Genomic DNA, 26,023 nt, shown 5'->3' on the forward strand with positions numbered 1-26,023 from the left:
TCTCCCTGCCTCTCAGGATGTTGTAGACCTTTCCTGCACCCACCCTTTAGGTTGCATCTTTCCCAGCTTACTGTCCTGGTTTTCAGCTGGGATAGAGTTAATTGTCTTCCTAGTAGCTGGTACAGTGCTATGTTTTTGAGTTTGGTGTGAGAAGAATGTTGATAACACTTAAGTTTTCAGTTGTTGCTAAGTAATGTTTAGTCTAAAGTCAAGGATTTTTCAGCTTCTTATGCCCAGGCAGCAAGAAGGCTAGAGGGGCACAAGAAGTTGGCACAGGACACAGCCAGGGCAGCTGACCAAAGTGGCCAATGGGGTATTCCATACCATGTGATGTCACGCCCAGTATATAAACTGGGGGGAGTGGGGGGATCGCTGCTCAGGGACTAATGGGGCATCAGTCAGCAGGTGGTGAGCAATCGCATTGTGCATCACTTGCATATTCCAGTCTGTTATTATTACTATTGTCATTTTATTAGTGTTACCATTGTAATTATTAGTTTCTTCTTTTCTGTTCTATTAAACTGTTTTTATCTCAACCCACAAGTTTTACTTTTTTTTTTCCCCCCGATTCCCTCCCCCATCCCACTGGGTCAGAAGGAAGTGAGTGAGCAGCTGCGTGGTGCTTAGTTGCTGGCTGGGGTTAAACCACGACACTTACTTAGCCAGCTCCATCTTCCTTTTTGCCCTTCTCTGAACCTCTTTTAGCTCTAGTGTGTTCTTTTAGGGAGGAGCTGTCAGAACTGCAGCCAGGATTTAAAGTCCACACTAACCATGATTTAGGCAGTGGCATGATGATGTTCTATTAGGGAGGAAGGGAAGAGAGAACAACCCCAACATTTGATTTCCCAGGTTTGGGGTTGGGTTTTTTTTTTTTGGACCTCTACTGTGTAGACTTTTCATGGTACCATCGTCTAGAACCCCACTGTGCCCTCTTGAAGGAGTAACAGTCAGATCACAGCCTTTCATTCTGTGTTTGAAATTAGGACTAGTTTTCCCCTTGCAGGCATACATATTTATCTGGATCAGCACTTTTGGTTCTCAAATTTCTCTGTTTTTTCCCCACTGTCTGCTCTCAGATGGGCAATGTTGACCAGCTTTCTACTATTAGCAAACTTTGTCTTCTCACCCCTTCTTCCAGATTCAGATATTTAGAAATCTAAACATAGATTTGGACACAAATAATTGCCCAAACCATGCAGCGTAAATAGAGACAAGCTTGAAAATTACTGTGACTAAAGCTTCGACGGCAGAAATCTTCAGAATTGAGGAAAATAAACACCCTGAATCGTAACTGAGTTTTATATCACTACGGCATCTTTTCCTGCTTATTCAGAACACAACTGGAAAACTTAAACCAAAAAACAATGACTGGTGTAAACAATATTCTTCTGCTCTTGTAGTGGTCTGTGGTCTCTCCACATAGTCAGTGATATTGATCATCTTATCGATCTCTCCTTTCTGGACTGTCTTTTCTTACCCAAGGTGATAACCCTGCTAATTCAGCTACATGAACCAAAAGTCTGGGTAACAAGGAATGATGAGTGAAGGAAGGGGAAAATGAGGGGAACTTGGTCAGCATTTGCATACTCTATATATTCTCAGATTTCGACTGAAACTGTACAAGACCACCCAAAAACAGCTCTCCACTGTAAAAAGCTGCTCCGTAGAATTAACAGAAGACCAAAAAATATATAAGAAATGGCCCTTCATGGCATCTGCCAGCCTCACCAGGACATCCCTTCTTTGCTTCTCAGTGCTCTCGAGTTTCCTTTCCAAAGATGCCACCTCTTGATGTAGAGTCATAGCCTCCTCCTTTAGAGCAGTGGGCCTCTTCCTGCAAGGCAGCTTGTAGAGAGTTCTTCTTGTGTTCTGCCATCTGTGTCTCTACAGCAGTAAAGGTGAAGGAGAATGTGAAAAGCAAAGCAAAACCAAAGTGATCTGCATTCTACAGAGAAAACATCATTTTCTTATCTGCCTGTCTGTGTTTTCCAGGCCCTAAGTCCACAAGGACTTTCAAAGCAGACATAAATAAAGGAAAATTCCAGGCAGAGAAAAAAAGGAAGTGGCAAGGTTCAGAAGAATATGAAAACGTGTTTGCTCTTCTGCTTGTTGAAAGGCCAGGCCTAAGGGCACCCACGGGGTTAGAAGCAGGTAGAACCGACATTGATGAAACAAGGACAAAGACAGTAGGTGATAGTCAGATCTAGTGTCCTAAGGAAAAGGAAGAAGCAGCAAAAGTGAAGACTGAATAAGACACAGTTAATTGACCAGGAAGACTTAAGAGACACTAGAAAAAAGAACAGATGTCAGTGTTGTGCTTGAAGATGCACTTTGGTATTTGTCCAAAAAATGCTAGGGGAATATGTTGTGGACTGGCAGAAAAAGAAGAAAGGAAATATTCAGTGATACTAGGACAACAGCAAGGCAAGAACAACTGAGCATCACCACCATTACCGAGACCTGAAGCAAGAAGGACTACTGATAGACAGAACTAAAACTAAAATAATAGATTGAACTAATAGACAGGAACTAAAGAGGGGAAGAACTGAATAGTGGGACAAGCAGGATCCATCCAATGGCAGCATTTCAAGTATATAAGCTGTTATCATATGTAACATACATAGCAAAAACTACAGATGTTCCAGAAAAAGCGATGAACTAAGGCCTGGAAAACTCTCCTGTAAAGAGTCTGAAAATTTATCAGCAGTTCCATGTCAGAGAGGGAACGTGAAGAAATACTGAACAGGTAAAGGCACTACATGAGCAGGCGACAGCCTATGGGGGAGGCAATGAGGCATGCCCACGCTTCCCTGTTCTGTAGTCTGAGACAAGGGAAACAAGACAATGAGATGAAAAAGCAATTCTGATGTGGAGAGTGGGAAAACAATGACAGAGACAGCAGCAGGGATGTCTGCCCACCTATGATACATACAGGCCAATAGCCCTGCAGGGTCTGGGATGGCCTGGAGATTACAAGAAGAGGTGACTAATTACATGTGGAAAACAGTTGATAGATAAACCCAACGTGAACATGTTACCAAAGGCGTAAGTAAGAAGTGGCTAGGGAAGTAAGAAATTGTGTTTGCTATGGCTGTGGGCTCAGACACCAAATCAGTATCAGCAAGAAAACAGGTAAGAAGGATGCAGAAGCACTAGGTACCAGAGAACTAGGAAAAGCAGCAGCAGAAGGGATGCAGTAACACAGGAGCTTAACACTGAACTAATGCTCTGTCAATCTGCCATGTAAGAGGAAAAAGAAGTCCATAAAGACAAGGCTTTTTGCACGCTGGTGCTTTTAAAGAGCATACGGAGAAGGATGCTGTGAGGCATTAAGCTACACCTACTTAGCAGTGACATGTGACCTGAAAGGCACCACCTCTGCACATTACCACCAGTAGCACAGCTAGATGCACTGCTATCCACTGGAAGTTTCTCTATAAAAAGCTTTGACTGGTAGTTCTATAGATGCTTGTTGTTTTTCTCCTCTTCCCATCTTCGGGCACTACACTTTTTCTCTGCATGGTATCAGAGATCCCGGCTGGTGAGACAGGATGGGGTCAGTGGGTCAGAAAGGAGAAGCTGTACCTTCCTGGCTTTGAGCCAACTGTTTCTGCAGCTCTTGATTGTGGGCACTGAAATGGTCCCTCTCAGCTTGCCTGTTGCTCAGCTCCAGCTCCAAGTCCTGTGTCTTCTTCCTCGCATCATTCTGGAAGAGGTAAGAAGACAAGCATCACCTCACAGAGCCACTACTAGCAAGAGACAAAGAGGTACAAACACTAAGGCAGAGATAGCCAAGGTGGCAGGGGCAATTGGACAGTAATGGTAGATGTGATCACGATTCTCCTTTCTCGCCATGGCAGCAAGCCAACCCGGCCTACAAGAATTTACACCCATTCTGGCTTTGGCACTCTGCTTGTCAGTTCAGCCCAGCAAAGGGACAGGATTTCTGGGTGCACTAGACACACATTACCAGAGCTTGCTGAGTCTGCTTCAGGTGCTGACGCAGGTCTTGTAGGGCTGCTGCCACTCTGTCCACTGTGAGCTCTGCAGGAAGGTCCCTGGCCTGAGAAACAGTTAGGCCCCAGACATGACCCTGTTCTGAAGAGAGAAGCCATTCTATTTCAAGCTTTAATTGAAGGGTGTCCAACAAACAAGGCTTCTTTATACACAAGAGAAGGTGGCAGTGCCTTTGACATCATCCTAGAGCTCACGTTACGGCAAGACATGTGTCACAGGCTAACGTTATTTTGATGACCACTAATGTCAGCATTGCCCCAAGGAAGAACGCACATGCCCTATGACTTGACATGACTTGGGCCCTATTTCATTTTGATGCTGCTCATTTCTGCACATACAAACATGGACTTGTCTCTCTGCAGGGATGTCAGGCTTTCAAGACTTCCCAAGGCTTGAGTCAGCCTAAACTGAAAGGATAAGTCTATCATATCAGGATTACAAAGAACCACCCCTCCCTCCATCTGCTCTCCTATACATGCTCTATAGACTTGTTAACCCCGCTTCCCACAACTTGCCTGAACTCCAAGTGCCTAAGTCTCTGCTGTCACAGATCACGCGCTGGAGAACCAAGTGCAGCCTGTCCAGCTGGGATTGGGCTTCACAGTGGGCACTGTTAGCCTGCTGACACTCTGTGGCCAATACCTGTGCTCTGTTCTCTGTGCTGCAAAGCCTCAAACGCAGCTCAGACATCTCAGCCTCCAGCATGTGCAAAGAGTCCCTCAGGCACCGTTCACCTGCTTGGGATTCCTCCAGATCCTGTAGCAGCTGCTTCTCTCGAATTGCCAGGCCAGCCTCCTTCTCCAGCACTACTTCCTGCAGTGACTGTATCTATAACACAGATGCACAGAGCCTCAGGGACAGGGCTGCTACTGAGGCAGCAGAGCAGGAAGTAGAGGAAGGAATGAAGGAGAGATTACTTCAAGCAAAAAACACACTGGAAACTGAAGGCACAAAGCCAAAGATTCAAACTGAGAAAAATAAGCCAGAAACAGGTATCTGGAAGCTAAGGGGCCAAAAGGAAGTTTCCCCATCCCCAAAGGAATGGTTGAACTGTCAGATTTTCATGCTTTCCAACCTCAGAAATTAAGTTCTCTGTGTGTGTGTGTGTGTGAGGGTGAGAGTGGATGGCTGGCAGGTTGAGGTGGCAGATCAAGCACCCCTACATGGAGAGCAGGTCTGCCAGGGAGGCTTGGGAGTAGAAGTAAAGGGGAGAAATTGGCATCCTTTATTATCTCCAGAATGCCAGAGGAACTGCCTGAGATGGAAGTGCCTTCCACAGACTGCGATAACCACTTCTGTTTCACGAGATTGCTCAGTGCCCGACAGAGGTAGAAACACCATCTCGGACAACACTTGTAACAGAGATACTGAGAAGCTCCAAGGAGTCTTCTGTTTCTCCTCAGAGATTTAATGCTGTGAACCATGAGAAAATAGGGGAAAACATAGGCAGAACATAGCAGATCCAGCCTTCACCTCAATGTGCAAAGTCTCTGGGCAGAATACGGAAGGAGTGTACATTGTTGGGAGGGGAAACAAGTTGGGGCCTACAAGCCGAAGGTGGTATTTTATGTCCCTGGAGAAGAGGATGCTAGTGCATAGGTCACCTGGTTGTTGAGCTCTTGTATTTCTCTTCTGTGGTCTGAATGAAGCTGCTGGGCCTGGTGAATAGCAGAAAGAAGCTGAGACACTTCATTGTGCTGAGCAAGGTTGTTTTCTTCCAGGGTTCTGAGGCTTAGTTCTTTTTCTTCCAGAGACAGAGTCAGCCTGAAAGGGAGAGCATGCAACTCATTACAGCATGGTGTAACATTTAATAAACTCTTAGGACGTCCACCACCAAGGGGAAAATTGCTTTGTCTGCTGAGGTTTGTCTAAACAACTAGGCTGCTTGTCCAGTCCTAAGCCAGGCTGGCAGTCACACCCAAGCATGTGCCCACTACACTTTTTTCCACAGAAGAAAGGTGAAATACTGGCTAAATACCCAATCTTTTTTGAGATGGGAATGTGAATATGACATAACAAAGTCTTGAAATGAAGACATTAAGAAAGAGGAAAATTTTTCTTTTGACTAATGAGACTCCAAGGGAGAGGTTTTGTCAATAATGAAGACACATTTTCTTCCCCTAGCTCGTATCTCCTGGTAGGGACAGCAGCAAATGACACCAAGGTGATCTTTGAGAGTTTCATAAGACTTGCCAGCACCCATATTACTTTCAGCTAGAGAAATGAAGGCCAACACCAGAAGTGGTAATGGAGGCTTGGAGGAAATACTCAGATCTTTATATAAGATGCAGGATCCCTCACAGGGGAAGCGAGAGTGCACTGCCTTTTATTTCTATTCATCAGTGAAGATACGCATTGAAGACTGGCAGGACTTTCCCAGGTGAAGTAGCCTACCTACCCTTTCTCTTCTTTCTTGCATTCCTTGGACAGTCAGTAACATCTGTAACTGTTGGGCCTGGCAAAGACCCTGCTCGAGCCCCTCCAGACACCTGTTGGGATTTTTTGAGGAACGAGGAAACAGATGGCAATAAGAAACATTCTTGTTTCTGGGGTGCCTCAGAGAGGAATCTGGCTTAGTTCAAAATCATGGTTTTAAGATGGCTTCTGCCAACCAAAGGTATCAGGATGGAAGACTGATACAGATCCCAAATGTTTAAAGTTTACTGGACCCAAGGTGGAGATGATGGATTTATCTAGCTCATTATACTGCAGCTCGTCCTGCCTCCTTTGGTGTGTTTCAGGCTTGAAACCCCTGAAAGTTTCATTTAGAAGTATTAACATGCCAACCTAACAAAAGAACACATCCTTTTAAGGAAAGGACTACTCCAAAAGCCACTGTCTTCAGAAAAACTGTAACTGAAGGATTAAAAGAAAAGAAAATGAAACACATCTGCATGGATAGTTCAGAACTCTGCTTTTTAGGAAATACTTCCAGAGCTATTTCTAGATGCAAAGATCTGAAAGAGGGAATCCATTAAACAGAATGGAGAGTCTCACAGGCTTTCATTTACCTGTCTTTTTCACCCTCTAGGACCTTCAGCAAAGCCTGAAATTCTGTGTTATGACGCTCCACTTCTTCCCATTGACTCCTTTCCCCCTCCAATGACTGCAGACGCACTTGCAGCTCTTTGTTCTGATGTTCTACCTCCTCCCATTGACTACTCTTCTCCTCCAGGATCTTCTGGAGGTGCACAACCTCCAGCACCTTTTGCCTTGACAGTTCCTGAGCCTCACTCAGATCTTGCTGAGCTTTGTGGCCAATCACTTGCTGGGAATCTTCGGAGGCTGCTAGCTGAGATGTCAACTCTTCCACCTAAAGTAAAACATAACAAAGCAGTCAAAGACTACAGCTTGTCACTGTCAGCCATATCATATACTGTGAGGAAAGGGAAAGAACAACTTTAAATTTAACCCAATCATGAGAGTACCAGATTCACAATGGATACAGCTGACTTGTTTAAAAATCTAAGTGGGTCACCATGTTCATCCGAAAAACCACCTTAAAAAACAAGGCTAGCAGTAACAGGCCAGCAGAAATCCATTTTGATGATTGCTGGCAAACAGGCAAAAGGACTAGCCCCTATGTGCAGGGCAGCAGCTGAGATTCAGCTGACCAGTAAGTCTCCTTCAGACCAGCTGAGATGGAGACCACAGTATGATGGCAGTCAGAGGGATTACCCTTCAGCCTGCACTGCAATGGAAAGGCAAGAAGGGGAGAGACCACCTGTCTGATGACTGGAGTATCTTATTGCTGTTTCAGTCACCTGTTTTTGTAGAGCATCCCTCTGCTGAAGAAGGATATTCATCTCCTCTTTGAGGGTTTTGATTTCTTCCTTGTGCCTCTTCTCCACTGTCTTGATCTTACCCTGAGTTTCCTGCAGCTCTGCTTGCAGCTTTTCTGTGATGTTCTGTAAACACAAATGGGGAGCAAATTACTGGGACCTGCCATCAGGTTCAGCTTTTTCCTCTTTCTATCTCAAAATCACATTCATTCAGCCACTTCTTTCTGCTTTTCTACCCAGCCCTGCTTCCACTGTAACCCTTCCTTCCTGTCGCTGATCTCTGGAGCTTACCAGGCTCTGTCCTTTCAGTGCCTGCAATAGCCCTTGCCTCCTCAGTCCCAGGACTTATGTTTTATGTCCTTGTTACTGCTCTTCACTCTGTTACCTGGCTCTCTCAGCCTCTCTCTCAGCTTACAGCCAATTGCCAGCTGCCTGTTCTTTCAGCCTACCCTATTAGTCAGACTTACCTGCCCATTCTCTTGCTGCTCTTTCACCTCGTGCCTGAGCTGCTCTAGCTGCTGGCAGGCTTCTCTTAACTCTCCCTGAGTTTGGAGTAGTGTCTCTAATAAAGCATCCTTCTCACTCTCCTTTTCTAGCAGGACCTGCACAGAAATAAAGAGAAGATGGGTTTAAACTTCCCATACAAAATTTGTGTGGCAAGGCTCAAAGACTGGTGGGCTAACACATTCTCAAAGCACTATGCTGCTGGTCTCCTAGGTCATTATCTGCCAGCTTGGAAACACAGCTTCCTAAGTGAGACTGGCAGTATAAACATGGTCCATCCATGGTTGAATCTCCAACAAACCCTTGGTCGTCTAACAGGAAAAAGTGTGTCATTTCTCAAGTGTCTCACTTTGCTGGTGAGGGTATCCCTTGTCTTCTGCTGTGTCCTGTTTGTCTAGCGACTTTTGCACCTAGTTGGCAGTAGAGAAAACACAAGACTGCCAGAGGGCTGAAGCTAGCAGTTCCTTCAGAAAACTCATATATTCTAAGTAAGGTTTGGCGAAAATTACTTCAGTTTTAAGGTATTCAGTAGACTTTGGGAAAGTACTGACATTACAGGGACACACTGTCATCTCTGAGCACTGCCCTGTCATTTCAGTAACTTTAGACACAGTTGGGGGTACTGCTGTCCCTAGGCAGTCTGCATAAAGAGGACTTTGGGTAGGACACAAGGAAGACTGTCAGTGTATGACAGGGTTGCTTCGGCAAAGGAGATCTGGGCACAAAATAGCTTACCAGCAAGTGACTTCAAACACAGCCCAGAAGACACCTCTGTTTGACTGCTCAGAAATATTTCAGAGGAGTCTTTAAAAAGATTTTTCTTTTGTCAACAACCCTGCCACACCCCCTTGTGCCCCCCAGACAAAAACCCCATCCTTGTGGGGATTCAGTCCTACAAACTCACTTTGGTCTTTAATGGAGTTAAGTAAACATCAAAAGAGGACTATTCAGAGAACTGTGTAGACACTCTGAGATAAGTCTTAAAAAAAACAGAACACAATAGCAGCAAAAAAATTTAAAATGAAAGGTGACATTCCTGCCTGGCTTCCTATGAGAGGACTCATTCCTAGACCCAAAGACAGCCCTGCTCACCTTTCACCTCACCAAATTCAATGTAGAAAACATGTAAGGCATGCTCCACACAGCCTGATACCCAGCCATCTCCCACAGCTCTAGCCTCACAAAAAAATCACACCAATTCTCCTTTCAGAGTCTTTACCTCTTGCTTGGCTTTTTCAGCTCTCGTCCGTTCCTCTTCTTGTTGAGCTTTCATGGTAGCAACTTTCTGATTCATATCAAACAGCTTCTTCTCGTGCTCCCCTTCTGTCTCTGCCTTCTCCTTTTCCCATTTCTGCAGCATCTCTTGCAGTTCTGAATGGTGCCCTTCCCGCTCGCTTGCCTGATGAGGGGAGAAAAAGGCTTCAAGATGGAGTCCCAGCCAAGCTCCTCAAGAAAAAATGTGAAGCTTCATCCTTCCCACAAGCCCCCATCTCAACAGTGCACAGTAGCGTCTTTGTGCCCTCCATAAATCATGTCCTATCAAGGAACTTAATAGGAGGGTCAGCAGGTGGAAGAATCATAGAATCCTTTAGGTTGCAAAAGACCTTTAAGATCATTGAGTCCAACTAATAAGAAAAGGAGATGTTACCTTCCCCTCTCTGGCGGCTGCCTGTTTCCTAGCACCTCTCGCCTACAGGATTTCTCTCTAGTCTCAGAGTCTCTATTTTCAAAGCTCCACTCCATTCTCATCAAGGAAAAGAGGCAGATGGACTGCAGGGTGAGAAAGAGACCAGTACCCTGATGCCCTAGTCACAAGATGGGCCACAAACTCAAGTACCAGGAACAAGGGGCTGTTCCATATGCTGCAAGCCCAAAGATAACACCTCTGTCAACCGTGAAAGGACAGAAAGAAAGGAACAAAGTTCCCACGACTGCAGTTGGCAGGAAAGTTAGGAGTCTACTTCGTGGTAGACAGGAGTCTGGTAAGATCCTACCCCTTTACTGCCATGCTTTGGGTGGGGACCACCCAACCTTCTGCTCAACTCGTCCTAGGCCCACACGGAATCCGTGGCTTGCATTTACTGTCCCGGCATAGTCCTGTAGGTCTTCACGTGCTTTCAAGTGCGAGCCGTTGGCTCTGCTGCCTGGCCTAGCAACGTGTGGCCTATGACAGGCGCTTGCTGCCATTTCACACGCTCAGGCTATTATTCTTCTAAAGCCAGCCCACAAAGCTTGCCTGAAGAATTCAGAAGCATATTGTTTCCTACCAGCTCTTGCAGGAGCTTGTTTATTTCCACTTCGTGATCAGTTTCCCGAAGTCTGAGGGTATCGTTATACTGCTCTTCTCTCCGCAAGAGCTGCTGCGCCATGTTTTCCCGTTCCTGCTTCATGAGAGATCTCTCTGCTTCCAGCTCACGTTGAAGGCACTTCACTTCCCCTGCAAACGTGACAAATGGCAAGAGTCAGGGCCTACACAAACAGCGGTTCTGACTTCACTAACCTTAAGCCATTTGAATTTCAGTGTAGGAGGGATCTGTCTCCAGCTCCTTCACTCCTTAGAAGCACTGCAGACAGAGAGCTATTTTTATACCATCCTCCCTAGGCAGGGGGATCACCACAAACAAAGCACATGAGGCTCTCACCTTGTATCACCTCCTTGGCCTGCCTGACTGTGTGAAGTTGGATTTCAAGCTGACTCCTGGCGATCTCCAGCTGACATAAGCGCTGCTGAGCCTCAAACAGGCTGGATTCCAGGGTCTCCCTCCCGGACCTACAAGACGCCAATACGGAGAGAAATGAGTTTCTTGCGCCTGACGCCCACAGGGAGTTAGTCCAGTAAGAACCGGTTCAAGATTCCTACCCCTCAGCATGGAAAATGGGTTGCATGGAAATTGGTATACAGAAGGCATATTTCTGCCATTTAAAAGAGCAATGCAGGCCCCTCCGAGGGAATGCCCAGGCTTTACTTATGACCTAGCGTAACACAGAAAGCCCAGCTGAATTTGATCTCCATAGTCAAATCTTAAACTGCTATTGTCTGATCTCTGACACTCGGGTAGCTGTGCTCACAAAGTCTGTGCCAGCAAGCAAAAGCCCAGCCTCTGCTCACAGCCCTTTGCTCATCGTCACTTCCAGGTTGCTCTGTGGGGGCACAGAGTAAGAGTATCTCCCTGGCTGACTCGTGACTTTTTGATGCTGTTCGCAGTGTATGTATAGGGAGGTGATCTTCCAGACTCCCTGTATTTCAAAGGGACTAAAGCAATACATCAGATGATATAGTAAAATCTCATGCTTGTAAGCAGCATTTTTAAGAAATCTGAACTAGATTTTATCTGAATAAGGACGACCTGAAAGGAGAGACAGGTAGCCTTCAGTTTAAACTCTTGGAAGTTCAAGAGAAAAAACTTGCTACTTTTCTCTAAGCGTTGCTAACTAAGTAGGCAGTAGCCCAAACGACTTGCCGCTCTTTAAAATGGAAGTTGTAGTACTGCGGAGGCAAACTGTTACATCCATAGACTTCAACCAACTGCTGCGTATGACACACAGGATTCTGGAACCAGGAGCTGAAGTTGCCTCCCTGATCTAACACGGCCTCCTGTGTGCCAGGTTCCTACCATACACAGCACTGCCTCACTAGTACAGGCATGCAACCAGGACAACATCCTTCAGGGTAAAGGGGCACCCGAGTGGTACAACAATAAGACCCACAACAGTAGGACTCCACTGCTTTGATGGACGATGGAGGATGCATCTTCAGGAAGGAGAACAAGCACACATTTCTGACTACGCCAATCTCTGGCAGTCCAAAGTAAATATGCTCCATTTTAAGGATAAATCAAAGTCAGTCTCTAAAACAGAACAGAGAAGATAAGAATCCAAAACTGTGACGACGACAACAGGCTCTTGAGACCAACATCTGGCAAGAATAGTTGCTACAGCCCAATAATTGACAGAATATAGTTCAGCTGGATCAAATAAGAGGAGCTGGAGCTCAGAAGAAGCAGCAGCTCTCAAGAAACAGACTGAGTCAAAATGGTGTTTATCAGCCTTGCTAACAACATACTCTGGAGTGGTAAGGCGTAAAAGTCAAGAAGCATGACAAACAATCTCTAATTTGTACAGCTCTGCAAGTTCAGGAGTCTTCTAAAAAAGACCTGAGAGGAGGACAAACATCTCAATACGTTGGGTAGTTTGGGGTTGTTTTTTTTTTTTTAAAAGAAGAACTTGTCACATGTGATCTTAGAAACCTGATCCAGCAGAAAGAAGGACAAAATCTTGCTCCTTCCCTGCATAAACTCCTTCATGATGTCTATCTCAAAACAGCACGTGGTAAGGAGTACCGGACCCAGACGTCAGTGATGGGCAACAATTCCCGCAGACTGGCGAGCATTCAAAAGAGGCTTCCCTGCTGCTGGTGTAACCAGCTCTAGGTCCTGCACCACAGGCAACAAGAGTTAGACTAGAAACAGTAGGCCCTCAAGATTTTCAGCACGAGCCTCTAGCTTCACCCTAAATGGCAGCGTCCTACTCGCAATGTCCGTACGTAATAGCCTTGAATTCTGAAGATCCCATGTCAAACTACTTGATAAGGAAAGATCCGAGTTCAAACGCGCAGAACAAGAAACCAAAACCAGAGAGAAGCTTTGGGTTTCAGTAAACATCTGCATGGTTTAATTATTACTCAATGCAGAGCCAAGGTACCAGATACTGAGGAATTATGCTGCCTTGCTTTGGACTTCACACAGGAACGTGCAAGGGGGCATAAACATCAGCCCAAGGCTCAGGAGAGCTTTGTTAGCTTTAGCTGTCAGAAAAATAACATTCAAACCATGCTGCACTGGTTTGGGCTTTGTTTTTTTTTTTTTTTTTTTTTGCTCGAGATTCTTCCATTTTCTGTCCATGGAAGGTGAAAACAGCTGAAAAGCATACAGGATGCAATGAATCCTCGTGTAATGATTATCACCTCTATAATTACAGACATTAAATAATCTCCTGCCTAGGGTCTCCCCCCTGCCTTTACCTGGCCTCTGCCAGCTGCTCTGCAAGGCCTCGTCTGTCCCGCTCCGTGGCTGCCAGTCGCACCTCTAGGGCAGCCTTCTCGTGCACCAGCAATTCCTTCTCTTTGGATACGTTGGCCAGTGCCTGCCCTTGGTGAGAGGACTCCTGCCGCAACTGCTCCAGACCGCTGCTAGCTGACTCTTGCTGGCGGTGAACCTGAAAGCGGGACAAAATACAGTTAGAGTCCTTTCTCTGGAGTTCTGTGCAGAGCCAGCCAGCGCCACTTCTGAATCAGCTAGAGGAGAAAGAGCTCCGGTACTCTGGCCTGAAAGCTTAAGAGCATCTGCTTTATACTGCCCTAACACCCTGGGCTGCCAAAAGGCACTAGGGCTGTTAACCTGAAAGCGATGTGTAAGGCCCTACTGGGTTGCCTGGGACCAGACAGCCCCTTCAGGACAAACGTACACACCCCAGACTACACGTTTTCATGCAGAAATACCACGTCTTCCACAACTGCCACCTTGCAAACTAAAATTCTATCAGAATCTATTCCAGTGCTGGAAATTTTCAGAAAACTTTGAGCAAAAGCAACTTTGCTTACTGAAGAAAGTGAAAATACACATGGTTTCTCCTTCTAGAGAAAAAAAAAAGATCAAACTGTCACCTGCTCCAGTGTGTAAAGCAGTTGGATGCAATGAGGTGATCCTTGGCAGGGAGACAGCCCTTGTGGTGGGCAGTGTCATTTAGTGATTTATGAAACTCTGGCTGGTGTGGCCAAAGAGATGGTAGACTCTGTACAGTAAGTTCATGTCAACAATACTGTTTACTTGTCTTACACAAACAAGTTGTCCAATAGACCTTGCTGGCATTCAAGCTTGAAAATTAACCGTGATTTTTTAGCTTTCTTCTGCAGTGTAACACCTCTGCTGGGTATTTGCCAAACATACCCACGTACTCCAAAACTCCAAGACTGTCTAACAGAGAACAGACCATCAGAAACAAACAATTCTCCTCTCAAAGTTATGCCATAAGACCTAAGATTGTACATTATGAAACTGACACTGACATGATGGCAAACTCCCTAGTCTCCTCCAGCGATACAATTCTCCCAAGCTCTTTTTCCTACTCTACCAAACCAGTTAGTCCAGAGTAAACAGTCTTCTGTGATCACCCCTTTCTCATCTTCTCCCTCAAAGCCTAAAGAGAATCTAGCAATTCAAAGCTGCACGTATTGTCGTAAAATACAGTTTCAACCATTTCAGGATGTCATTCCCGTTCTTAGCAGTACAGGACAGCAGACACTGACTTGCCGCTTTGTCCCGCCCTCTAGGCCCCAACAAGCGGAGCTTGGAAAGTTGCAGACTTCACAACAAAAAGCATAAATAGAAACATGCAGCCCCGGGGGGTTTTGGCCTCAGAAAATGGGTGAAGAGCTACCCTGTTTGCTTCTTTCGACGCATGTGAAGAGTAGTAGCCTCACGCAGACTCGTGGGCAAGGCAAATCACCTCTCTGCAGCTTATCAAAAGCCAAAACAGAGGCCAACACAGACAGGTGGATTAAAGGAATCTGCAGAAGCAGAGGGCGACTCAGAGAATTGCACAACAGCTCTGCAAGCCATCAACACATTTCCAGAAGGAAGTAAACAAAGCCGTCTGACCTCCAGCGCTACCAAGCGTCTCCTTGGCAAAAAACACTGCAGAATCCAACAGATACAGCTTCAATGAGCCAAGCAGCCAAAAGCCCACCCAGAAAGCACCAGGTTTTTTGGTCTCACCTGATTGAGTTTCTCTTGGGTTTCTGCCTTCTCCTCTGCCAGCATCCTCAGCTCTACCTGCAGCCCCTCCTGTTGCTCCTCTGCTTTCTTCAGCAGCTGCTCCAGGTGGGCTTTCTCTGCGCTCAGCGCCTCGTTTGTTCTTTCACACAAGTTCAGCCTCTCCTGGTCAGAGATCTTTGCTCTCTCCATCTCGTCCACTTTACCTGACAGAACGTCATGCTCTTGCTCCAGCTACGATCACAGAAGCACAGAGGAAATAAAATAACAGTAAGATTTACTCTGTAGGAGCTTTGGCTTGGACAGAGAAAAGAACAACGTTTCCATATCCAGACAGTCATACTGTCTGAAGGCAAGAAGTCTGAGAAGCAGCAGCAGCTGGAGACAAACACCTGGCAAGACCTTTGACAACTCTGCTCACCTGCAACACAAGTTTGTTCAGCTGCACTTTGTCCAGCGCAAGAGCTTCATTGATACTGCTCATGTTCGCTGCTGCAACGTGTAGGTCGGCTATTTCAGCACTCAGCTTATTCTGAGCCCCTGTCAACTCTGCTACTGACTGCTCTGCCTGAAGAGACAAAAGAACAACATGACAACAAAGACAGGAAAATCCCTGACTTCAAGCAGCAACTCCAGATCCCCTGTTGTGTCTCTGACACACTCCCGGTTCAGCATTCCCAACAAGCACGTGGGCACTAACTACACCAGAGAGCCTCTGTGGTCCAATCACCATTTTCCAAGAAGGACAACAACCTTGCCCCTGTCTTCTACTGCCAGAAACAGCATCTGTGGTGGTCTTGCTATCACAACTGCCTCTCCCACAAGTGTGCTGCCTCGGAATAAGGTGACCATACCTTTTCCAGTGCCACGGTAAGCTCGTGTTTCTCCTGCTTCAGCAGATCCCTCTGAAGGTGCGATTCCTCCAGCATCTCTCTTGCGACTACCAACTCGCTCTGTAATGATGAATGTTCTCCTTCAAGTGCAGCTAAGTCCTTCAGTCTATGAGAAGGGGAAAGACAAACAAGTTTTTAACGTAAAAAACATTCTCATTTCCAAAACCAGAGTACATCCTATGTCCCAGATACGGCAGTTTGAATGATTTCCAACAGCTTTCTATTTACAACCTAAAGAATGCTGGAATTTCCTGACTAGAGCTGCATCACTCTTTGTCATTGCTGTAGGTGAAACGTTTGTCATAGAGCAAAGTAAACAAGCTTCCAGAAATCACAGGAAGTTTCCAAAAAGTTCAGGTGCTCTCAACAGCCTCCTGCCTCTTAGTCCTCTCTCTCCTTTCCAAAGTTCTTCTTTGGGTAAGACACGACTTCTTAACTCTGGATTAATATTCCCACAATTACACTTGCCTTCAGCAGTGAAACGATGAAAGAGCCTGCAAGCTATCTGGGGAGGAGATGTGTATGAATCTCCAATCCAATAATCACAGGGTCACAGGATGATTCAGGCTGGCGGGGACCCCAGGAGGGCCTCTAGCCCAATCTTCAGCTCAAAGCAGCTGGGGTCAGCTATGGGATCAGTCCGGGTTGCTCAAGGCTCTATCCAGTTGGGTCTTCCCAATTTCCAGGGGTGGAATCTGCAGCACCTCTCTGAGCAACCTGTTCTGCCGCATGATTGCCTTCATGGTTCCATTTTTTTGTTCTCCTTAAATCCAGTCTGAAGCCCCTCTTGTTTCAGGCTTATGCCTGTCATCAACTACTCTGGTCAGGTTTGGAGTGATTTTTTCAAGGGTCATAAAGAAAGTACAAGGAGGCAGCTATGCTATATTTGGTAGGTAGCCAGACCTGCCCATGTGCTCCCTTCCCTTTCTATGCTACAAATGATGAGCATGAGAAAATTCTTCCTTTACCATGGGCCTCCTAAAGTCCAGCAATGCCCACCCCTGCACAGAGAAGGCTTTAACGCTCACAGGAGCTCCCGGTCACGACGCGCTCTCTCCATCATCTCTTGCTGCTCCACCTTTTCCCCCTGGGCTGAATCTTCCTTCAGCTGCAGTTCAGTGTTACTTTGACGCAGACGCGAGGCTTCTTGCTCCGTTAGTTCAAGCTGTTGCCGAAGCTCTTCTCCTGGTTTTCTCAAGGTTTGCACAGTCACTGCAGAGACAAGCTCAGTTAGAAGAGGGAAGAGGCCTGAAGAGTCCCATTTTCATCATTCCAGGATAGAGTTTGTGGGACCACGGTTAAGGAAGAACTTGCTCTTCCCCCTTGCAAGGTAACCGAAGAGGAAAGAGAAAGAAAGGCAGGATTTCCCTTCGTTCAGTGAGAAGCAGTGGCTAGGAAAGGGCATGCAAAGAAACAGAATTCAGACAAGCAGCATGTCGAGAGGGAGGCCGTCTTGTCTTCCAACATCGCTCTGAAACTCCAAGACAGCCTGAGGATTCACAGTAGAGCGTGGAAAGCAGTGACAGGAGGATGCTGAGTGGCAAAAGAGAGGCATACACGTGGTAGGGCAGGCGAGTTCTTTGCCTCAGTAACACATGCTGAACTCCCCAGAACTGGAAGCAAGACTGCTTCTAGAAACAGGAGGAGGAAACACTCACCTTCTGAGTGCTTCTACCAGAGACTGGAGGTGCTGCCGGTGGCTGCTGGATGTCTTGCATTCCTCCTCCAGTTGCTCAAGCCTTTGCTGCAGGTTCCTGCACTTCTCTCCTGCTGCTCTGTGCTGGTGCAGCAGGAAACTGATGGAGTCCTTGCCTGGCGAAAGCTCTTCTTTTAGGGCCTGCAAGGAAATGGGCAGGGAAGGAGCACAAACAAGCAATAAGGAGCAGGGAAGATGGTGCCAGATAGCTGGAAGAAGAAGCAAGCAGAGAGACAGCTCACCTGAAGGCAAAAGCTGTGTGTGATGAGGGAGTGGAGATCAAGGAGAGAAAAGCAGTAGTAGAACACAGAGCTGGCGAGACTGGCAAGGCAATACAGTACCAAGAGAGGGAAGGCTAGAACGAAACTGGCTAAACTGGCTCAAGTAAATGGAAAGGTTTCCAGCTAAGTGAGCATTAGCAGCTGAGCCTGTGGCCAGTGGTGAAGACAAGCAGAAACCCTCACCTGTGTTGCTCCTCGCCTTCCTTGCCAGTGCTTCCTGAACCAATACAAAGGCATGCTCTGCATCAACGGAGCTCAGACAAGACAGGATGGTGCTAGACTCTGCATGCTGGGAACTGTCAGTGCAGATAATGCTGACCATGCTGTCACTGTCACCTAACACCACCTGAAAGCCCACATCAAGCTGTTACTCTTTGCTCATTCTACTTGGTTTTCTTTATCTAGTTCTCCTTTTCCCCCCCACTTCACCCTAGAGTCATTAAAAACTCAATTCTCTAATTTCTTCAGTCAACAAGGAAGTTTTGTCCCTGTGGCCACAAGTACTCCGGGGATTTCTGAGTACAGCTACTATAAACAAGAAGAAACAAGTGTGAAGTGACTGGAGGCTGCCTGAACACTCAGTTTCTTGAAGCTCTCAGGAATGATTTTGGTCTCCTTCAGCTGCTTAGAGCCACATACCCGAGCACCAGATCAACACTGGAAATAGCAATGAAGGAAACATTAACGCTGCCCAGGGAAGAAGGAAGCTGATGAATACTGGAAAAACAGCAAACGAAAAAGCTAATGTTTATAATGACTCTGAGCAGTAGCACACGGGGATATAAAAATGACAATGCAAGGGGAAATAAACTGACTGACTTTGTGAGAGGCTGCGTAAGAGATCCGATGATTGAAACCCCTCCATAGAGTGAAGTTTAGGACTAAGTTAAAGTTACCACCTAAACAGTTAGACCAGTTGTGATTCTGGGGAGAAAATGGTCAGTGAATGTGAGTGAAGGAGCAGAGCTGGCAAGTGCAACGATTGAGTCAGTGACCTTTATAAAAATCTGAAGAACAAGAGAGTCATTGCTCAAGGAGGGTGGGGGAAGCCTCCAAGAAACACAGGAATACAAACGTCAAGTAGCCAACTCAGAAGCACAGTCCAAGAGAGCACCTAAGCGGGGACAGTGAAGGCAAAGGTACTGAAACTTCTTGCGACTCAGCTGAAGTGTCACAGGACAGCCAGCTCAGAAGTTGTAACAGGTTTTACGTCAGAAAAGTGATATAAAAATTAAACAGCCAATCACAGTTAACATAGACAGTACACAACATATACATCTATTCCCTGGGATAGTCTGTTGCCTTCCTCAAGTACTTTTAAATCAAATTTACAGGGATGTGGTCCCAACTCTGTACACTCACCTGTTATATCTTTTATCAGCTTTTGGAGGGAACGATTCTCTTCTTTGGCACTTTTAGTCAATGAAGCTTCATATTCTTTCTCAACCGACTTGCTTCCTGAGAACAGAATAAAGAAAGGGTGGGCAGGGAAGATCTGCTCCCCTCTGTAGCATTCCTGTCCTCAGTAGCACTGTCCATGCCAATAAGCCTCAGCCCTGGTGAATCCAGTATATTCCTTCCCATATCTGTTCAATTTCTTCTTTGCTAACACTAAGAAGAGAAAGACCCAGCAGCTAGTTTTTACAGACCACTATGAAGCTGTCAACTCCAAAGAACTTTGACCCCCTAGAGACTTTGGAGTTCCCAGGCAGAATAGCATTGGTGCAACCCCCTGAGGAAGACACCTGGATTGTCTGCAGCCTCCGCTACCATGCCTGCACCTGGACCTGGACTCCACATGTGCCAAACACACAAGGAATGTTTTGGCAATGTGCCTGATGACGTTCCCAGACAGTTAGCATCTTTAGCACTCTTCTCTTGAGGAAGCCACACCTCTTTGTGCTAAGGCTGGAGAGCAAACACTGGGCTATCTCCCAGATAAAGTTAAAACATACTAGAATCTCCACAGTGTCGTTAAGTGTTTCATGGTCTTCTCCTTCTCCTCGTTCTGCTTCTGAGACTGTACAAGCAGGCTGAGAGCTCATCACCCTGGGAAGAGAAGGTCCACGTGCCATTCAAAAGCCCTGCACACCATCACCTGTTAAAGGGCTAAGCATCTCCCAGAAGCATAGCAGAGAAAGTTCAACCCAGAAAATACAGCAAAGGCAGCATTCACCTCTACAGGTTAATAGGCTTGATGTTGCAAAATGGCACTTCTTTCCCCAAAGGCCTTCTGCACTCAGTCTTGCAAGGAATTGTCAGTACAGAGGTGCTACGTTGCTTACGATGGCCCTGGGCAAATTCCTACCAACTCTAGCACAGCCCTGGGTAGCGACAGGGCTGTACAAGAGACGGAGCTCTCTTTATACGGGTCTCCATTTCTCACCAAGAATCGGTTAACAGCAAAAACACTGTAATACGCAATCTCTTTTCCAGTCTTGTCTTACTCAGAAGAGCTTCTGTCAGTCAGATGTTTTTTTCTGTCCTTTCTGTTGAAGGCAATAGTTTGACTAGGGACAGCAACAGGGCTGCGCAGCATGGGTGTGTTTTAAATGTGAACGCAGCCCACTTGTGAATCCAAGCAGCAGCCACAAAAGATAATGTTGGTAATAGCAAGGTTTAAAACACATTACCTGTCTTGAAGCTCCTTCTTCTCCGGGTCCCCCTCGACTTGTAAGTGCATCACTGCCCAAGTCTTCTGGCTTATTTCCTGTTCTGCTTGCTGCTGTGCCTGATCCTTGAGGACAGGTCTACCCAGCGTAACGGATTCCCAGGGCCGTACGCCACAGTTTAGGCGGGAGCAGTTTACAAGTATAGATCCGGAAAGCCTCATTTGCTCTGCGTTCAGCTCTGACAGATCTCTGAAGAAGAATCAAGAAAGACCTAATGTTCGCACCACCATCTTTACCAGCTGACTCACTCCTTCTGAAGCAGTGTAATTGTGCAACAGTGAAAGCTGGCAGGGAAGATGTCAATCTTCGTTGGGGGCGAATCATTTCATCTGATGCTTTGGGATCAGGACACATCTTGAACAGTTGAGCAGTAAGTGTACAGGATAGTTGAGGAAAGGAGTCTGTTTTCTCCTCAGAGATAAGAGGAAACGTATGGCACATCCAGAAGGCTTCAAGGACCTCTTATTACTCTTATTAATTGTTGTTCCTGCTCTACCTTATTACATACTCTAATTATCATTAACAGATGTAAGGAATTTTACCAAGGTACCCAGCTTTTATACCTAGGGGATCAGCCTCAAGCAACCTATTATTATCAACATGTGGACTGCTAACAGGCTCATGACAATATCTACCTAATAAACATTTCAGGAAGGTAAGAATAGGGTAAGAAGGTAAGAATAAGCCTAGAATGTTGTAACAAAAACGCACAAATAACACAAGAATTAAACAGTAGGTCAGGCATACTCTACACATTAAGGAAGGCTTATAATCAAATAAGATAGACGGCTGACAGTAACCCAGAGTTTGAAATTGCATGCTGGCACCAGAAGAACGTACTATTACAGCTACACTATTTTTGTTTGTGTAGAAGGCACCTGTGAGAAAGGAACCTCAGAGAGCCCAAGAACAAGAAACAATCATAAAAGGAGGGATCAAACTAAGCAAAATAAATTGGATAAACGCAGTAACAGGGGAGAGAAGCTATTCTTTCTCTCAACAATGTGGTAAGGAATAAGAGGATACAAACTGACCAGAATAAATGTAAGCTGGAAATGAGAAGAAAAAAAAAATACATATATTCATGAATGATCTTTCCATCAGGAGCAGTGGGAAAAGAAAGCCAGTGAGATTTAAGGCAAATTTTAATCACTCTGTTAAAGGGACCGCTCTACGTGCTGCACGCGTAGCTTTGGTGAGTCTCTTCCAGTGTGTCCGCATAGGCCTGTGTCTGTGTTAATATGCCCAAACATCACCATAGTCAAGTCACCTGTTCAGGGCTTCTGCATTGCTTATAGCCCAAGCCCCTCAGTTTTCTCTGAAAACCAGCATCAAACAAAATGATTCTGAAAATAGCCCAAAACCTGCTTAACGGCATCGCTTCAGACTACCAAAAGAGAAATTGTATCTTTAGCCGCAGCTAACGTAACATCAAGGCTCAAAAAGCAGCTGTGAAGGGAAGCTGTGTTTTTTCTGGAAAAGACCTAGCCTTAACTTCTACTCACCGGTCAGTGGCAGTCTTCATTTCCAGGAAATGACGGCGGAAGGTTACCACCTGACGCCATAGGCTGAGTAGACGGCTATGTTCACCCATTAAAGTAGTTGTCATAAGCTAAACAACGCAAAGACAAAAAGAAATGCCATTTTAGCCTTCGCTGTCGTGGAATGATTACTGGAAGTGATATATCGATACGTTCCCCCACCCCTCTTAGGGGAAGGTAAACCTCCAGAGTGGAATGCAGTGGATATGCAGGGAATCTGTTCCATAATAATCCCCTAAGCCACATAACCCGCAACCTTAGATGTTAGCAACAAGGGAGCTGGTATGCTGACCCGAAGAGGAGCAACGCGGAGGGTGGAGGCACCGCGGCCAGGCTCTGGGATATCATCGCAGGGACACGGAACAAGATAGGAACAAGAACGGTAGGTCCCTGCATTGACTCCACTGAAGCAAGGGAGGTGAACTAATGAGGGTTCTAGCGACCTACCTGCCCTACTTCTGATTTATATCATAACTGCCCCGTCTGGGGTACTGACATGCAAACATCATGTCCTTTGGGTGAACTTGTTCATGATAATCTCTTATAATACCAAAACACACCTCCATCCCCAACGTTACCCACCTCCAGGTGCAACCACCCCCTCACTGAGCATGTGCTCTGAATTTTTTTTAGAATGTACCTTTAAAAGTAAAGCAAGAAGATTTTATACCAATCATAGTAAAGGTATGTATGACTAGAGTCCCTCAAGCTCCACCTAATAAGAAAATAGTATAAAAGGCCTTAGGAGAGGGGGACTATTAGCGAAGATACTATCATGGACAAGTCGGGAGGATATCGCTGACTTCTGGGATCAGTCGACGGGCTGAACCCTCTCTTTCCCCCTTAGGGATGCCTATTGGGTGAGATTCGGACACTCGGCTGTAGCGAGTGCTTTCCCGGGAAACTTAAAAGTCTTTAGAGCTCTTTTCTTCCATAATTTAATGCACTTGTAGTCGACTATTATTATTTGCACGTGCTTTGCAGACAGCATATTTATCACTGGCAATTCAAAAGAATCTGTACTCCTGTTGCTTTAATAAACTGTGCTGCTCATAAATGTAGCTGATAGTTTGTTAAAGCGACCAAACTCCATAAGTCTGGCAGTTTTAGTTTGTTGAACGTGGCTGAACTGAAAGTGCAGTACGCTATTAGTGCATCCGTCATCATGATAGTTCAATATATTGAACACGACCAGACTTATAGCATTGAACTGGACATCACTCAGAAATTAGACTTAGCCACCCCCAGCGCCTCTGACATCTGAGGATAAGCTGGAACGCAAGGGGGTTTATTCTGCCAAACTTCTTCACCCTTTAACGCAACAGCTGTCACTGTACAAGCCTTTCAGATAGGAGAGGGTACAACCCTCATCACCAGGTCTCCTTTAAGAACTATTCCAACGGGGGGGGGCATCAAGGACTGAAGAGCCACCACAGAGGCACCCTCAGTAGACCTGCCACCTGACTGCAAAGAAGGGAACATCCACACTTCCCCTGCAGGAGCGGGTATCAACAAAGCAAACTGATCGCGATTCATCATCTCGCCTTGCAGAGGTGTCTAACAGGCTCGGTGGAGGAAGACAAAAAGCCCCTCCGAGACCAGTGTCAGATTTGCTTACAACAGCCTATTGGTAAGGGAGGCCTGTGCTGTCCTTCTCTTGGCTACCCTGAATCTGAGAACACACAGACCTCTCTTCGGTCTCCACTGCTGTAGACAGAGATTTAGGAACTATTAAAAAACAGACGAGCGTTCATGTGTCACTGCCCTACAGTGCCCAGCAACAGCAAGCATTTGCCTTTGAGAACGAGCAGTACGGTCACAGCACGCGGGCATCTTCCATCACCACAATTTGCTGACACTCCTCCATCTCACACCCCTGTCTTCTGCTCATAAACACCAATACATCCTCAACAGTGCCACGACTTTCACACAGCAAGTTCTCTAGGCCAGAAATAAAACCCATTCTCATTCCACCCCGGCATCGCGTCTGACATTCCCGTCGCCCATCCTTACCTCACGTTCGCTGCGCCACTCGCTCTCCTTCAATTCCAGCTCCTCCCGGGCCCTCATCCAATCCGCCGTCAGTTTTCCAACATCTTCTTTAAGGGCTGAATTAACCTCATTCGCTTCATCGAGGTGTTCCCGCAGGAGAGTGTTCACTTCTGCCAGAGTCTCACACCTTGGAAAGGGAGAAACAGCAATGAGGTCGCTGAACAACTGCTATCCACAAGCAGCATCTCCGTGATTTCCCAACTCCCTCAACACTGACTTTGTTGTCAAACTGAGAGGCAGTAAAAGTGCTTTCTAGGATTAACTAAGATCTCTCTGTGATGGCATACTCATTTGCTTCTCCTTGCTTTAAGCCTTCTACTTCCACCCACAATTTCGGTTTCCCCTTCAACTTTGACGATGCCCACAGTTCACGTCTTGCCTCCCCTTCGTGCTGTCTGATCACTGGACGCATCACCTTTCTCTAGCACTCTGCTGAGCCGCTCACCTACTGAACCACAGAATAATTTAGGCTGGAAAGGGACCTTTGGAAGTCACCCGGCATAACCCCCCGCTCAAAACAGAGCCATTCAGCACACAACGCTATTACTGCACCACAGAAAACAGACTGTGGACCTTTCTCCTTTCAAAGCAGCTTGCCCAACTGCTCCCCTTGGGGAGACCAGGGAGCACTGACAGGTTTTCCCTCACTTCCACGAGCATCCAGGATACCAGGTATGAGGGAACGCTTCTTCCTTGTACCTTTGCTGCTCCTCTTCCACCTGAAGCAGTGCTTTCTCCAGGCTCTGGTCTTCTGTGGCTTCCCACCCGCCTGGAAGGGGGCCCTTCAGAAGAAAGGAAAAGTTTAGTCAAATTCTTGTCTTCCCTTCACTGCTGTTAGCATCCACCGCTTTCCGCTCCATTCGCTTGGGTAGCTCAGGAGCTCGTGGCTTCTCCCAGGCGTAACAGTGTCGTGACTATGGAGAGCAAGGGAGGGGAAGGGTGGTGCTCAATGCGAGTAGCTCTCCTCAGTCCCCCACTGTGGCACTCTCGCAGCTAGGTCTCCTTAGCTCACAACCGTGAGTGCTCACTTCGACTTGAAGCCTGGGAATGCTCTCCTACGCCCCGACCCTTTGTTCTTCCTAGGTTTACTTTAGCCGTGAAGCAGAAAGAAAAGCACACAGCCGTATGTTGAGCGCCAGCATTCTTGCCTTCCAAAATGCCACGTTTCAACCCATTCTTTTTCAGAGACGGCCATATAACGTAACAGGCAGTGTAGCCCTCTCCTGAGCCCTACGACAAAATGTTACGCCAGCAATAAAGCACTCTTTCTCAAAACTAAAATCCCCCTTCACAGGGTTTCCTGCACCGGCATTTCTGGGACCACCGGCTCCTCTAAGAATGGCAACTGGACAAAACACTCGCAGGCAAACTTACAGCGCTTCTTTAAACCCTCAGGCAGCAAAATCTTGCTTCCCTCTGCCATTGCTTTGGGGAGCTTGCTTTGGCCTGCGTTAACGAATGCTGCCTACACGGTCTTTAGTTAGCAACCTGCACACTCACCCCTCCTGCTGCCAGCTGCTGCTCCAACTCTCGACACCGAGTCCGGTACTGCAGTACCTGGATGGAGACATAGAACGAAGATGAGCGAATGCGGCTTGTAACAGGCTCGGCTCCTCCTGCATTAGCTTTTCTCCAAGTCTTTACAGCCCAAGCACAGTACGTTTCACAGCGCTGCCGATGCCGCCAACAAGAAGTCGTCACGATACAGGGAAGCTTCACTTTATCTCGTGCTGAAGAAACTGAGACGGCGTTTCTTTTACACGTACTGCTACCTGCTCATCCTAAGAGCTGCCTGCCTCGGCCCGGGGCCGCCCC

General features: G+C 46.5%; 1 protein-coding gene across 1 annotated transcript; it reads right to left on the reverse strand.

Annotated features, from left to right (window-relative positions):
• Nucleotides 1-1,557: 1,557 nt before the first annotated feature.
• LOC115337552 (centrosome-associated protein CEP250-like) lies at nt 1,558-25,981 on the reverse strand (the record flags this gene model as incomplete). Its single annotated transcript, XM_041121688.1, is given in 31 exon segments — nt 1,558-1,824; nt 1,826-1,884; nt 3,586-3,706; nt 3,971-4,098; nt 4,533-4,845; nt 5,622-5,781; nt 7,029-7,330; nt 7,782-7,925; nt 8,267-8,401; nt 9,523-9,702; nt 10,571-10,740; nt 10,946-11,073; nt 13,324-13,517; nt 15,077-15,307; nt 15,495-15,641; nt 15,928-16,072; nt 16,995-17,149; nt 17,151-17,178; nt 17,625-17,803; nt 18,127-18,144; nt 18,146-18,289; nt 19,093-19,094; nt 19,306-19,401; nt 19,895-19,927; nt 19,930-19,976; nt 20,364-20,484; nt 20,575-20,804; nt 22,121-22,227; nt 24,170-24,335; nt 24,908-24,990; nt 25,709-25,981. Coding segments are annotated over 31 exon segments (4,491 nt in total), but the record flags the coding sequence as incomplete, so codon positions are not given.
• Between the last annotated feature and the right edge of the window lie 42 nt (nt 25,982-26,023).

Source organism: Aquila chrysaetos, unplaced genomic scaffold (genome assembly GCF_900496995.4).
Source record: "Aquila chrysaetos chrysaetos unplaced genomic scaffold, bAquChr1.4, whole genome shotgun sequence".
Lineage (NCBI taxonomy): Eukaryota > Metazoa > Chordata > Aves > Accipitriformes > Accipitridae > Aquila > Aquila chrysaetos.